This window comes from Theropithecus gelada, chromosome 9 (genome assembly GCF_003255815.1).
Source record: "Theropithecus gelada isolate Dixy chromosome 9, Tgel_1.0, whole genome shotgun sequence".
NCBI classification, from domain to species: Eukaryota; Metazoa; Chordata; class Mammalia; order Primates; family Cercopithecidae; genus Theropithecus; species Theropithecus gelada.
The window spans coordinates 25,456,826-25,471,989 of NC_037677.1; the positions used below are offsets into that span (position 1 = coordinate 25,456,826).

Sequence of the window (15,164 nt, forward strand, 5' to 3'; positions counted from 1 at the left end):
GGTACAAAACCTTAGCCAGGCATGGTGGCACATGTCTGTAGTCCCAGCTATTCAGGAAGCTGATGTGGGAGACTCATGTATGCCTCAAGTTGAGGCTGCAGTGAGTTGTGATTGCACCACTGCACTCCAGCCTGGGTGACAACAAAACATAAAAACAGATTATTCACATGTGAAAAAGCAATGAGCTATCCAACCATAAAAATATATGGAGAAAACATAAATGCATATTATTAAGTGGAAGAAGCCAATCTGAAAAGGCTACATGCCATGGGATTCCAACTACAAGACATTCTGTAAAAGGCAAAACTATGGAGACAATGAAAAGATGAGCAGTTGGTGAGTGGTTAGCCAGGAGGAAGGGATGAATAGGCAGAGCACAGAGGATTTTTAGGGCAAGTGAAACCATTCTGTATAATACCATAATGGTGGATACACGTCATGACCTTTGTTCAAATCCACAGAATGCACAACACCAAGAGTGAACCCCAAAGTAAACTATGGACTCTGGGTGATATCAATGTGTTGGTCTCATTTCACTGACCGTAACAAACGTACCACTTTAGTAGGGGATGCTGATCAAGGTGGGGGCTGTGCATACGTGGAGGCCAAGGGTGTATGGGAACTGTCTGTACTTTCTCCTCGATCTTGTTACAAACCTAAAAAGCTGCTCTCAAAAAATAAAATGATAAAAAAAAATCCATGATGAACAAACCATCAACATTTTAAACAAAGGCAAGGTCAACAGGGCTTCATGGGAGAACTTAAAACTCTGTGGATTGAGATAAAGTGACAATGTACAGATCCCAAAAGACACCCAGGGCTTCCAGATGGCATCAACAGCGGGTTTCCAGGGGGTTACAGTTCAAAGTATCCAGTCTGCATATCTGAGGCCCCATAGAGTTGCAGCTGTGCTTCTGGGCCACCCAGGTGCTGGGAGACACCCTTGCTCATGGCGGGGCTCTCTGGGGAGCACTATTTATCCCAGGAACCCGTGCGTCTGTGTGTTAAATAAGGCCAGGAGGCGGGGAGTTTCCCAAAGACTAAGCTGAGCAAGGCCTCTGGGAGGGAGACTGCGTTTACACTTGCTGTGACTCACATTTTCCTTTCTATTTCCAGTCCAGGTTCAACTGGATTACGCCATAAGGGCCAGGTGCGGCTTGGGGGACATTCCTCAATCGGCCACAAAGAGGCGGTCAAGGGCAACATCAACCCAGCTGGCCCAGTGCCAGCCTCATTTTCTGGAACCAGAGCTTCCCTTCGCTTTGGCAAGAAACTGCTCATTTCTCTCCTCTCCTCTTACTGTGTTCCTTTGTTTCTATCCAGGAGCAGTGAAAAACGACAGGTCAAAAAGCCCCTCACAGGGAGGGCAGAATAAACAGGTCAGATGCATTTTTCAGCCTGCTGTGACAGCATACCAGCACTCTACAGAAAAGGATGCTGAGTAAAACGGAGCAATTTGCAGAAGCGTGGCCACCCCTGTGCAAAAACACCCGCCACCCTCAGCCATTCCTTGGGCAAGCCGGCCTTAGCTCCTGCAGTCTCTCTGCCCCAAAGCTTGGTTCCTGAACCCAGCAAGTCTCAACCTGCACGGCCAACCATTCTTGGCTGCAGAGGAAATTCCTTCCTTTAAGACAAAAGATCTATTATCCGACAGAGTCAAAGTTCCCCAGGTATGGGGGGAGGCGGAGAGGCATTTATTCTTATCTTCATTTTGGTTTGCAAAGCTGAGGTTATCTTTACAGAGACCTGAGCTTCACTCATTTCCTTCAAGCACAAAGGAGAAATCCCATTCCTTGCCTGGCTCCTAAGTGTGAGAAGAGTTAAGAAAGCACAAGTTTCAGGCCAGGCGTGCTGGCTTATGCCTATAATCCCAGCATTTTGTGAGGTCGAGGTGGGAGGATTACTTGAGTCCAGGAGTTCCAGACTAGCCTGGGCAACATAGTGAGACCCTGTCTCTATAAAAAATAAAAAATTAGCCAGGTATCCGGGTGCGTGCCTGTCGTCCCATCTACTCAGAAGGCTGAGATGGGAGGATCCCTTGAACCTGGGACGTCGAGGCTGTAGTGAGTCATGATCATGCCACTGCACTCCAGCCTGGGTGACAGAGCAAAATTCTGTCTCAAGAAAAAAAAAAAAAAAAAAGAAACCACAAATTTCTTGAATCCAGAAAGAAAACCCCAGCCTGGTGATGGTGTGGAAGCCTGTGTCATCTTGACACTGTCTTGGCCCATGATGCTCCTTGGGTGTGTCCCTCCTGTGTGTGTCCTTGTCCCTTCATTTGTAAGATGATGTTAATGGGAACTGAAGCCTTGCACTTCCCACTGCTGCCATTTAATTAACTGTGTGAGCTCAAACAAGCAAACACACACATCAACAAAAAGCACATTTTCTGTGGTCTTCTCTCATTTACACAACGAGGACCTTAGATTACTAAGAGCAAGTACACAAAATTTAATGTTAAATATTCATATTGATAATACAAATAATAACAAAGTTGTGGGTGTGTTTTTTTTTTGATGGATTCTTGCTCTGTCGCCCAGGCTAGAGTGCAGTGGCACGATCTCGGCTTACTGCAAGCTCCGTCTCCTGGGTTCATGCCATTCTCCGGTCTCAGCCTCCTGAGTGGCTGGGACTACAGGCGCCCGCCACCACGCCTGGCTAATTTTTTGTATTTTTAGTGGAGATGGGGTTTCACCGTGTTAGCCAGGATGGTCTCAATCTCCTGACCTCGTGATCCGCCCACCTTGGCCTCCCAAAGTGCTGGGATTACAGGCGTGAGCCACTGTGCCCGGTTGGGTTTCTTTTAGGACAGCTAGGACAATGTCTGAATCCAGTCTGCTTGGGTCATTATCTGCAGCTAAGGAAACAGAATCAGGACACCTTCTCTCATATCTATCTTCTTCTTTCTTCTCCCAGCAAGGCATTTGCTCAGTTTTACATGACGGAGTTCAGCTGTCTTTTGCATGTGCCAGACTCTGAAGGCTTTTGCATGTTGACCCTTTTCCTGTCCCCTCTTAGCCCCAAGGCCATCTGTTTGTAAACACAGGTACCCAAATCAGAACCTTAACATGGCAGTGAAGCATAAGAAACATCTGCCCAGTTGACAGAGAGGTCTAAATCCTCACGACTTGTCTATTTTGTCAAAGGGCCAAAAAAAAAAAAAAAAAAAAAAGAAATTTAAAAAGCCAAGCAAGATAGAAAGTGAACTTCCAACACAAAAAAAGTAAATGATATGTGGTAAAAGCATAAAAAGAATCCTTCTACCTTTCAGAAAAGCTGTGTACTACACACACCAAGCCCCTCTATCCTTTCACGCGGTAGTGGGAACAGCCTTGTGTTCAAGGTTCTTATGAATAGTCATGGAGATGCTGGCCACGCTGTCCCTTTTTGTTCTGGAGCCACTCATCTCCTCCACTGAATTACCAGACAGGTGCAGCAGGGCTGGTGGAAACCCACAGCACTGGGTAAAAATGCCAACTGTCCTGGCTTCTGGGACTGGAGAAGAGGTTTGCAAGGTGACAAGAGGATCATTCTGTGGCCCGTTCCTCACAATTTACTGTAGACCAGTGGTCCCCAATTTTTTTGGCACCAGGGACTGGTTTCGTGAAAGACAATTTTCCACTAATGGTTTCGGGATGAAACTGTTCCATCTCGGATCATCAGGCATTAGTTAGATTCTCATAAGAACATGCAACCTAGATCCCTCACTCGTGCAGTTCACAATAGGGTTCAGCTCCTATGAGAAGCTGATGCCACCGTTGATCTGACAGGAGGCGGAGCTCAGGCAGTAACCCTCGCTCATCCTCTGCTCACCTCTTGCTGTGTGGTCTGGTTCCTAACGGGCCACAGGACTGGTAGTGGTCCATGGCCTGGGGACTGGGGACTCCTGCTGTATAGTAGCAGGAACATAGGTAAAATACTACTAGCCCCTTGACTTGAATTACTAATCCCAACCACTTCTGAATATGCCCAGACTCAAAGCCAGCTTGCACTTGATCTGATTACCCAGCAGGCAAATCCTCAATGCTTGATATTAAACCAATGAAGTTTTCCAGTACTAGAGTATTTGCAAATCAATATCAAATGAATGTTGAATGAAAGGGTATAGGTTCAGAAGTATAACAAGACACGCATTCAGTAAGAAAAGGGCATCAGAAACTGCCTTCTAAAGCTTACCCAGAGATCTTTCTTTCGTCTGGTTGGTTGACCTCACCACGGGAAGGCTCGCGCGAGTCCGGCTGCCTCTGGAAAAAGGGGTTGGAGCATCCCCCTCAGACATGGCTTCCAAAGAATCAGCGGAAGTCTCTGATAAATGCTCGACCGGGTCACCCAGACTGGGTGGTTGAGGACTGTGAGACAGTTTGGGGCTCCTTGTCTGCAAAAGACATTTTAAAGAAAGTGGGAAAATAGACTATTATTAATCATGTTGAAAATATGTCCAATGCCATCTCTATTAATCTGGAAAAATAATATGGCAAGGGGGAAAAGTTCATCAGAAGGGTTAGACAGAGAAAACTAAAGACCTAGTGGGTCAAAGTATCAGTTGTGAAAATTACCGGAAAATAACATTGCCCTTAAGTATTCCATTGTATTGATTGATTGATTGATTGCCAGAGTGCAGTGGCACGATCTCGACTCACTACAACCTCCGCCTCCTGGGTTCAAGCAATTCTCGTGCCTCAGCCTCCTGAATAGCTGGGACTACAGGTGCGCTCCAACATGCCTGGCTAATTTTTGTATTTTTAGCAGAGATGGGGTTTCACCATGTTGGCCAGGCTTTGAGTACTTTGAGTACTCTTGAACTCCTGACCTCATGTGATCCACCTGCCTTGGCCTCCCAAAGTGCTAGGATTACAGGCGTGACCTGCCGCACCTAGTCTCCATTAAGATTTTTATTATTTGACTTATGTGGTCCATTTTGAACAGGGGGTTTAGGAGAAGTCACATTATAGGAAAGCAATAGCAAACAATTCCTTTTGCCAGACAAATTCTAACAGTGCTTTCACAACAGAGGGGACCGTATACTTTTCTATGCACCCAAGATGGATGAGGTACTCATACCAGAGTAAATTGTACACAACTGGCCCTTAAGAGTCTCATACCAAGACTGTTTCTACAATCAGTAAACTCACATTGCAAGGGAGATATTTAATTTATTTTATTTTATTGTATTTTATTTCATTTCATTTCATTTTTCTGAGATGGAGTTTCACTCTTGTTGCCCAGGGTAGAGTGCAATGGCGCCATCTTGGCTCACTGCAACCTCCACCTCCTGGGTTCAAGCAATTCTCCTGCCTCAACATCCTGAGTAGCTGGGATTACAGGCGTGTGCCACCATATTCAGCTAATTTTTGTATTTTTAGTAGAGATGGGGTTTTGCCACATTGGCCAGGCTGATCTCGAACTCTTGACCTCAGGTGATCCACCTGCCTCAGCCTCCCAAAGTGCTGGGATTCCAAGGTGCGAGCCACCATGCCCGGCCTTATTAATGATTTTTGAACAAGGTACGCTGACAATTCTTTAGCCAGTCCGGCCTCGAGGTTTGGGCTACAGATTTCTTTCATGGATGCCCAAGGTGTGCCCGATACTCTGGCAGTACCCTTTGAGAATCGGATAAGCAGCTTCTTGCTAAAAGTACAAGAAGACCCCTCTCAACAGCATCAATTGTATTATTCAGACAATCACACCTTCCTATGCGCCTCTCAGGACCTTCCCGTAGAGGAAAGCAGGGATAAGGTCAGTACCTTCTGCCCTGTGTTTCTTAAGGGATGAGGCTTCAAGATGACTGGGTGTTCCACAGGAAACTCAGCTCAGATTACATGCCAATATCATGATCAGAAGGAACATGCATTAACAGTCAGATTGTCTCCTTTGGTTAATTTTTCTGTGCAAATCCCCAAAGTGGTGTATTCCTCGATTTATTTTTCACAAAGTCCGCTTCTGTTATGGGGATCTGGCTTTGACACACATTACAAGTATTTGGCCAGGAAAATTATCCCTAAATCACTGCCCAGTTCACCAAGATTTAGACAAATTCATGTGGTCCTCAGTGAGGTAGCTTCCTCTTTACCGTGCTCAGCAGAATATCAAGGTATGATGTCCTCATCCCTGACATTTTTTTTAAAAAAAGAAGATAGATTCAGTTTAGCAAAATAGCCAAGAAATAATATTACTTTAAGCAACATGGCTACATTTATAACCTCTGCTGTATGGTCATCTTTGTAGCTCACGGCAGAAACAATACATTTGATGAGTTGTCATTTTCCATTGCAGAAGGTAATAATCCTTGAAGAAAATCAAAATCAAATCTGTTTCTTGTTCAGGGTCATCGTAGAAAAATCAAAGATGTAGGGCTATATATTTTCCTCCCTCACTTCCTATACATAACTGTTTAGCTCCAAATGTAAACTCCTCTTTTCGTTGTTGTTCTTACTCACGTTCTCACTGAAAACGATCACTACATATTAGCAGTTTCCTCACACGCAGTACCCTCCCCTCTGATGCCAGCTTGCTGCTGAGACATCATTTAGTTCAGAGAAAAGACAATGGAAATTGCTGACACTTGTGCCAAATACCCTGTGATCTGATATGCTGGAAAAAAAAAAAAAAGTCAAAACAGCATTTTGGAACAGTGCTAGGCACCATGGGTAAAAGTGCACCAGAGATAAAAGTTCTTGAGCTCGTCAAGCATATAATAAGGTCTATATGGGAGCAAAAGATAATGTATATGCAATAGATGGACAAGAAGAACGAAGAGGTGCATCACCCTGAGTGCAGAAGGAGTTTGGGGCAGTAACTGCCGAATTTAAAGGGGCATGGGGAGAGGAGAAGAGAGAGGTGCAAGGGTTGCTCTGAACTGAGCAATAAAGCGCAGGGCCACCCACTCCAGCCTGGTCTTTCCTGATTGGACTAAACAGTAGTCACCTGATCTTAGTTGGATCAATCAAATTCTCACCCCTGGAAATGTCTTTCCTTATTGGGTCAAGAAGTAGCCACCTGAACTTAGCTGGTCCAATTAAATTCTCTCCCCTGTAAATTTAGATCTGGGACAAAGGATCTATTAGTCAATGTCTACGGAGAACTTGAAACAACTTAGTTTTCAACTTGAAGCTGTGGTTAAAATGGGCAGGGAAAGTGAAACAGAGAAAAAGGGCAGAGAAAAAAATAAAGCAAATCTGTATTAAAAAATAGAGATGTGAGACCCCCATGATCTTCAGAGAGCGCAAAGGATAAGACAGCAGTCATGTGGGGTCTCCTGGGCTTCCCACTTTCCGTTTCCAGTACATTGTGGGGTCCTTCCAATTAATTTATTCAATTAATTCAATTTTTGTTCTTGCACTGGTTTGGGATAACTCTTTGCCTTGCAAGCAAGCCACCACTGACCAACACCAATTCTAATGGTTCCTCCTGGCTAAGCTGCTACGATGTTCACATATTCATATTAGTAGGAACCATGGAGAAAGCTAAACTCTCTGGAGCTTGTTTCCATAATAATACTTCCCATCATTTTATATTTCATAGATGAAAATTTCTAAAAAAAGAAATTCCCCCCAAATTTATGAGGGGTTACAATACAGGGATGTTGATTTTATTTAGCAAAATAAGAGGCATTAAAGAAATCTTACTCTCTGTGGTATGATTTTTTTACCACAAGAAAGAAAAGATACTTTAATACCAAAAAAAGGGGAAACAAACACAATTTCAGGTTTGATCTAGTGAAAAATTCTTTATGTTGGAGTTAGCATTCTCGTTTTGCCTTCAGTGAAAACTTTTCTCAGTCATGCATGGCCTACAGCTTGGTGTTTGAAGCTGCTACCCTAAGCTACTGAGTGGAGAGCTCCTCCTAACTGAGGGGGAAGCAGAGGATGGTGGGAATATTCTCTGAGCCACGTGAGCAGGACTCAAGGGTCCATAAGACTGGATTTTCCTCCTTGCTCTATGGAGATCCCTGTTTCCATCACAACCTTGTAAAGACTTCCCCAATCATTAGGCAACCCCAAACCTGGGAACCCAAACAGTAAGCCCTTTGAGGTCATGCAGGAAGTGGATGGTCTGTATAGTCAGGCCACCTGAACCCCACTGGTCCTTTCTAGTCTTCTCTTCTTCAAAGGAGACTCTCTGTCACCAAGACATGCTGGTGTAATTGACTCAATGCAGCTCTCTCCTCTTCTGCATCTGTGATTCACCCTCTAGAAATATTCTCTTCCTAATGAAATGATGAGGGAAGAAATAAAGGACTCAACATATTAGGTGCCCGCTGCTCTGTACCAAGTAATTGTCATGTGGTAATCTTCTTTAACCTTCCCTGTAACCTCATACTATGGGTTATCACTGAGAAAATAGAAAAAGCGGGCTGGGCACGGTGGCTCACGCCTGTAATCCCAGCACTTTGGGAGGACGAGGTGGGGGGATCACGAGTTCAGGAGATCAAGACTAACACGGTGAAACCTCATCTCTACTAAAAATACAAAAAATTAGCCAGGCATGGTGGCGGGCACCTGTAGTCCCAGCTACCTGGGAGGCTGAGGCAGGAGAATGGTGTGAACCCGGGAGATTGCAGTGAGCGAAGATCATGCCACTACACTCCAGCCTGGGCGACAGAGCGAGACTGTCTTAAAAAAAAAAAGAAAAAAGAAAATAGAAAAAGCAGCTTGCTCTGAAATTCTACCAAATGAAAAGAGCAAAGATCACGTGTGGTGTACTCCAGAGTTGACACCAGTGGTTAAGATTGGTTGGTTGGTCATTAATTTATTCAGTCAGTCAGACAGGGTCTCTGTTGCCCAGGCTGGAGTGCAGTGGTGAGATTATGGCTCACTGCAGCCTCGATCTCCCAGGCTCAAGCAATCCTCCCACCTCAGCCTCCTGAGTAGCTGGGACTACACGTCTGTACCATCATGCCCAGTTCATTTTTTTAATTTTCAGTAGACGAGGTCTCACTTTGTTGCCCAGGCTGGTCTCAAACTCCTAAGCTTAAGCGACCCTTTCATCTCGTTCTCCCAAAGTGCTAGGATTACAGGTGTGAGCCACTGCACCCTGCCTCAAATTTTTATTTAACCAGGAGTCTGGGAATGCTAGTTCTAGTTGAGCTTCTGCCAAAAACTGATCCACGTATAACCTCACTGAGTCACAGCTAACTCATCTGTAAGGCCAGAGGTTGAGCTAGTTGGTGTCTCAGATCCCTTGCAGGACCAAAACTTTCTAACTCTAAGTACACATCACACAAGAAGAAAAGATCATGTCACCCAGAAAAAAAAGTTTACTGAGATTTCCTTCGAATTATTTATCCTATAGCACCTGCTCCACAGAAATACATAGCTAGGTAGTGCTAAGATCTGGCTTTCCGCATTTATGTCCTCAAGTGCATGCAACATAGTTGAACAGCATTAATTTTTAAAAGATGGCCATGATTTCATTTTAACATCATAAACAAATATTTGCTGAAATGTTCACCAAGTGCACTGTTTTGCGAGGGGGATTGAATTTATTTATATTCTTTGCAATGCCATTGGATTTGGAGATAACAACAAAGATAAAAGAAAGTTAGAGCTAGAGGCATTGATGATGTATTTTTCATTCCCGTTTTCAGATCCTTAAACCCTAAATTGAAATGCCAAGGTCCTGAAAAGGAACCTGCAAATGTAGCTTTACATAATATGTTAATTGCCAGGAACAGTGGGGTGTCTGGCTAGCCAAGGTATTCACTTTGCTTCAGATTACATTCTATTGTGAAAAGAAAAATCAACATCGCCGTGATGAAGTTTTACTTCATCCTAATTAATGCCCAATTTGCCGCAGGGCATTTGAAAATACAATGAAGTTTTCCACATGCAAATATATTTGGAATGACTCATTCCTAGCACTCATTAAATGATGTGGTTAATTTAATCATGACATTCAGACACTTTTCTTTCACTTGTGTAACTTTCAACTTAAACCTAGTCAAAATTCTGATTTCAGTTGAAGAGAACATCTTAGTTGCTAGGTATTCTTATTAAAAATTCCAGGAACAAAATATTAAATTAACAAATAAATCATCCACAGACTTTAGGTTTTCTCTACCATTCCTGCTTCATGGTACTCCAAAGGAAAATGAACAAACTGGCACTATGGAAGCTCTATGCTTCTAAATTTGCTTACAGAGTCCTTTCTATAAGCCACAGTGCAGTTGCCTTTTCCCCCATTTTCTGCCCTCCTTCTAGTTTCCAGTCTTTAATGTCCATGCTGGGTTGAGGAATAAGGGTGGGAAGAAAGATAGGGAGCTCCATCGGGCACACCTGGCTTCCATCTTCCCTCCCATCCTGACATAAACCCTTCCCTGGTGACAGCATCAGTGGAGGTTTTCTTCCTTCAGGTGTCCACTTGCCATTCTCTGGTGAGTCCTGTGACCAACAGCAGGGGTATGTTTAGAACAGCGAGCCCTGTGGTCAGGTACAGTGGCTCACACCTGTAATCCCAGCACTTTGGGAGGCCTAGGCAGGCGGATTGCTTGAGCCCAGGAGTTCGAGACCAGCACGGGCAACGTAGTGAGACTCTGTCTCTACAAAAAAATTAAAAAATTAGCAGTGTGGTGGTGCACACGTGTAGTTCCAGCTACTGGGGAGGCTGAGGCAGGAGGATGGCTTGAGCCCAGGAGGTCGAAGCTGCAGTGAGCTATGGTGACACCACTGCACATCAGCCTGGGAGAAAGAACAAGACTCCCATCTCTAAAAAATAATAGAAGAATACAAAATTTAAAAAAGAGCAGAAAGGCTTGGCTATGCATGGCTTCTTGGCAACTTCTCACAGCTTCTGTGGCTTATGGACAGAAAAGCAAAATCTGAGTCAATATCTCCCCAGTGCCATTCTTGCAATTATGCTCACTCTGGGGAATAGACTGAGACTCCTATGATTCTAAAATACAACAGGTGGGTGTGAGAACTGCAACACAAGTGGAGAAGAGAACTGTAGTTAGTTTTATTATGATCTTGTAATTTTGGGGGGGGGGTCTGGCATTAAAGACTCAGAGAAATGGTGGTGGAGGAGAATACATCAGCAGCTTTTGTTTTTAATAGAAACCTTGGGTGCACGCACTAGAGGGTCCTGCTGTTAATCTATAGTACAATATACACACACACAAAATCGAGTATTTAGTGGACATCTGGATGCTGCATGTGAGCAGTCTGTGGATACGTGCCAGACTTACTAGTAACCAGGAACTTCTGGACCTTACAATAAGATAGATCTATATTCACTAACCCCGTTTTAATGCCAGCTTCCAACTGTGCATATCTGAGATTCTCATGTCTCTCCTAGCTTAAGTTGAGGTCTGAAAATTAGTATTTCTCTTCCCTGACTTGGACAAAGGAGAAGCATTTTCTCTAGGATTTATTTTGATGAAATATCCTTAATACATTCAGTTTATATCCTGTTTCTTCAAGGCTAATATTTCAACACTTTTCTCCCTTTTCCATCCACAGAGTACCCAGACATTATTCACGATTTTCACCTGTGAAAACAGAATGGCATTTGTTCTGGATGGAAATCAGATGATTCAGCAGTTGGGCAAAGTACAAGTGCATCTTTTGTTTCCACATTTTCCTTCTCTGTGTGTATTATTTCATTATCAGATTGGAAAGATGAAAGGGCAGTGATGCCTAGTACCCCGTGCTCATGGGTGGCTCATACAGAGCCAGCCACAGTCATCCCTGCACTGAGGCATCCACTGTGTGGAGTGAAGTGAGCCAGGCAGGACCCCTCTGCTAACCCAGTGTCACCATGCAAAGCCCCCTGCCCTCCTACAGCTGCAAACAAATAAATGACAAGGACACCTCTGTGCAGAAAAGGGTAGTTCCTCATTGTTTAAAGAAGCACCACACTATGCAAATACTCTCCAGAGAGTATTATCTGTGTGTCAGATTCATCTTCTGAGGTATTGTTAATTTGCCTTGTCCTTGTGGTTATCAGAAACAAACAAAAAAGTTATGGAACTTCTATTCCTAGCCATCGCCTCCTGGGAAACTGCCAAGCCTTTAAGTTCTAAGGTCTTCCCACAGGGAAGGGTTGTTAATGGTGTCTCCATGCTACAGAGGCCACTCTGAAGACTCTCTCCCTAAACTGGGATGAGAAGGTAAAGGTATTTGGAAAAGAAATCTGGACTTGCCTCCAGAAGAGGAAAGGAGGAAGTTCCTAATTAGGCAGGAAGAGGGGAGTGGACGACTTCTCAGACCCAAGAAGAGGGTGGCAGTTGTCAGGGCTGGTGATGGTGCTCTTCAAATTCGAAAGACCTGTATTCCATTTGCAAGAAGTGACCCACAACTGGGAGGGTGGATGTGTGACATGCTTAGAGTGGCTGAAACCAGGTGCTCACACTTAGGATACTTGGCAAAGGTCCCCATAAACCTGGCTGCAAACAGGCTGCATGGAAGGCAATTCACTATGAGTCCCAGGAGACTCAGAGGCTCTGGCCTGGTTTTATTGGATTGGACAAGCTCCCCAAGATTTCCTTACGGAAATCCCCTCACTTGGAGCATTATCCCAAGTGAGGGGATAATGCCTCCCCTTAATAGGATGAGAATGAATTTCTCAATAATTGCTGAAGCCAGGATAGATTAGTTTGATTTGGGAAAAGTGGTAGCTCTCGTATTGGAGTGTCAGGAAGCAAATCTGTACATATTACATCTTTAATAGAATAAATAAATCTTGAAACAATTTGGAAGGCTGGTTAACAAATTACAATGTATGTGTACTCCAGAGTACTACACAATCATAATAAAGGTGTTTTAATGGAATTTTGGGGTATAATTTAGTAATTGGACACAATATAGCCAAAAACAAGCATGAGTTTTCTTTTGATGGTGGCATAATGGGTAACGTACTTTCTTTTTCAATAATTTCACCTTTTATTTTAGATTTAGATTTATTTTAGTGTGCAGGTTTGTTTCATGGGTATATTGCAAAATGCTGAGGTTTGGGGTACAATTGATCCCGTCACCCAGGTAGTGAGCATGAAACTGACCCAGTAGTCCCACAGATTATTCTTTTAGATAAACGGAACAAGAAATTGACTCTTCTGGTCTCAAAGCTGGAAACTAGTATTTGTTTAATCTGAGTTCCTTCCTCAGGCAACACCTTTAGGCCTCTCAAAAAATTATCCAAGAACTGAAACTCACCAGATCACCAGACCAGATGCCACACCCCTCATTCATCATGATTGTTTCTTTGCCCCTCCTCAGTTCTTGTTTTCTTACATGTTCTTATGTTTCTCTCCTGCTACGTAAACCCCTAGTTTTAGTCAGTCAAGGAGATGGAGTTGAGACTGAGCTTCCGTCTCCTTGGCTGCAGCACCTGGTTAAAGCCTTCTTCCTTGGCAGTACTTGTCTCAGTGATTGGCTTTCTGTTTGGTGAGCAGTAGAACATAGACCAAACCCCTGGTGTTTTGGTAACAAGCATAGTATTCAATGGGTTTTCAACCTTTGCTCTCCTCCTGCCTCCCCGCTCCAGTAGTCCCCAGTGTCTATTGTTGCCATCTTTATATCCATGTGTACCCAATGTTTAGCTCTCACTTACAAGTGAGAATATGCCACGTTGGGTTTTCAGTTCTGCATTAGTTTGCTTAGGATAAGAGTGACATACTTTCTTTATGTCTCCAAAATAAGAATATGTTGTTTTTACAAATCAGAGAATTGCTAAATAGGTCATGATATTTTTAAAGAATAGATCAGAGGAAGGGAAGACTTTTCCATAAAACATTTAGAATCCAGAAGGATTCCTGTCTATGGTGACCTGAATGCATTCATGCCCATTCCTGTCTTCTCCCGTGTATTCCGTATGATTGGATTCTAGGTTTAAGAACTTGTGGTTAGAGATGGTCGCTGAAATGACAACACAAATGCATGGGGAAAACACGGGAAGGGAAACACGTTTTCATTTTCATGCCATGCAATATTTGGCAAGAATCCAGAATTATAAGAACTTTCAATTCTACAAAGCGATACAGTTAAAAAAGAAGCGCCAAGGCCATCAAATCAATTTCAGACATGCGAATTGCACTCCAACTTGTAAAGAGACAAGACTTCCCCATCTGTAGTTCTGATACCATTACAGTAATTTAATTTAAAGGCTCTTAAAATTTGATTCTAGGTAAATTTGGAATTTTAGCAATTTTCTATGATCCCCTAGATATTTTCTACCTTTCAACCTCTTAATAGTTTGTAGATGATACAGTATTCCTTTTTTTTTTCCCCTTGAAGAGGTTTAGTTCCACCTAGAGGAGGTGCTAAATCTGTTGCCTTGCAGAGGAGACAGGGGTTCTTATCAGATCAGAAGTCAGGGTGGCCTTTTTAACTCCAGGATTAGACATCAATCTGCCAGCTGCCTGCCTTGTGGTTTACCTGTAACATGACATAAACTCTACTGAAATACCACCTCGAATTGTCTGCTCTCTGACTCCTCCCCAAAGCCAGAATGAGATAAAAGCTATTTAAAGAAAATAAAGCCTAGCTCGACCATGATCTCCATTTAGCATCCTTCTACCAAGTTAGAAAATGAGATCATCAGTAAGTTCCAAGTCTGGATCTCATTAACTCAGACGTTCTTCCCCTTCGGAAACACGTTCATGCAACTTGTATTCAGTGATGTGTTTTTTTCATCTTGCCCATACAAAATTAATACAAATTTGCCAATACAAAATTACAAAATTGGGCTAGATGCGGTGGCTCACACCTATAATCGCAGCACTTTGAGAGGCTGAGACAGGAGGATAAATGAAGCTAGGAGTTTGAGACCAACGTCGGCAACACAGTGAGACCCCATCTCTACAAAAAACAGACATGTTTTTTTTAGCCCGGAGTGGTGGTGCACCCTACTCAGGAGGCTGAGGTGGGAGGATCCCTTGAACCTGGCAGTTCGAGGCTGCAGTGAGCCATGATCACGCCACTGTACTCCAGCCTGGGTCACACAGCAAGATCCTGTCTCTAAAAAAACAAAAACCACATGAAGAACACTGCTGTTTACTTGTTGGTCCTGCCTACTATGCTGATCTGTGTACCTTTTATAAAGGCATGAACAATGTTTCTTTTAGAATTTAAAACAAAGGATATGATTTTGCTTCCTGAAGGATTATTACCTTGTCATATAGTGAGAATTATGTAAAGTATCATGTATGTTGGGAAGCTTGAAACTAAATT

The 15,164-nt window shown here is 43.4% G+C and overlaps 1 protein-coding gene across 4 annotated transcripts in view; it reads right to left on the reverse strand.

Moving 5' to 3' along the window:
• The window catches only part of KIAA1217 (KIAA1217 ortholog), an 890,216-nt gene that overhangs the window by 210,419 nt on the left and 664,633 nt on the right, over positions 1–15,164 (reverse strand). For all 4 annotated transcript variants that reach the window (XM_025397473.1, XM_025397471.1, XM_025397470.1 and 1 more), the window contains one exon: positions 4,177–4,375. In XM_025397473.1, coding sequence (XP_025253258.1) covers positions 4,177–4,375 — 199 coding nt within the window. The remainder of the gene's footprint in view (positions 1–4,176; positions 4,376–15,164) is intronic.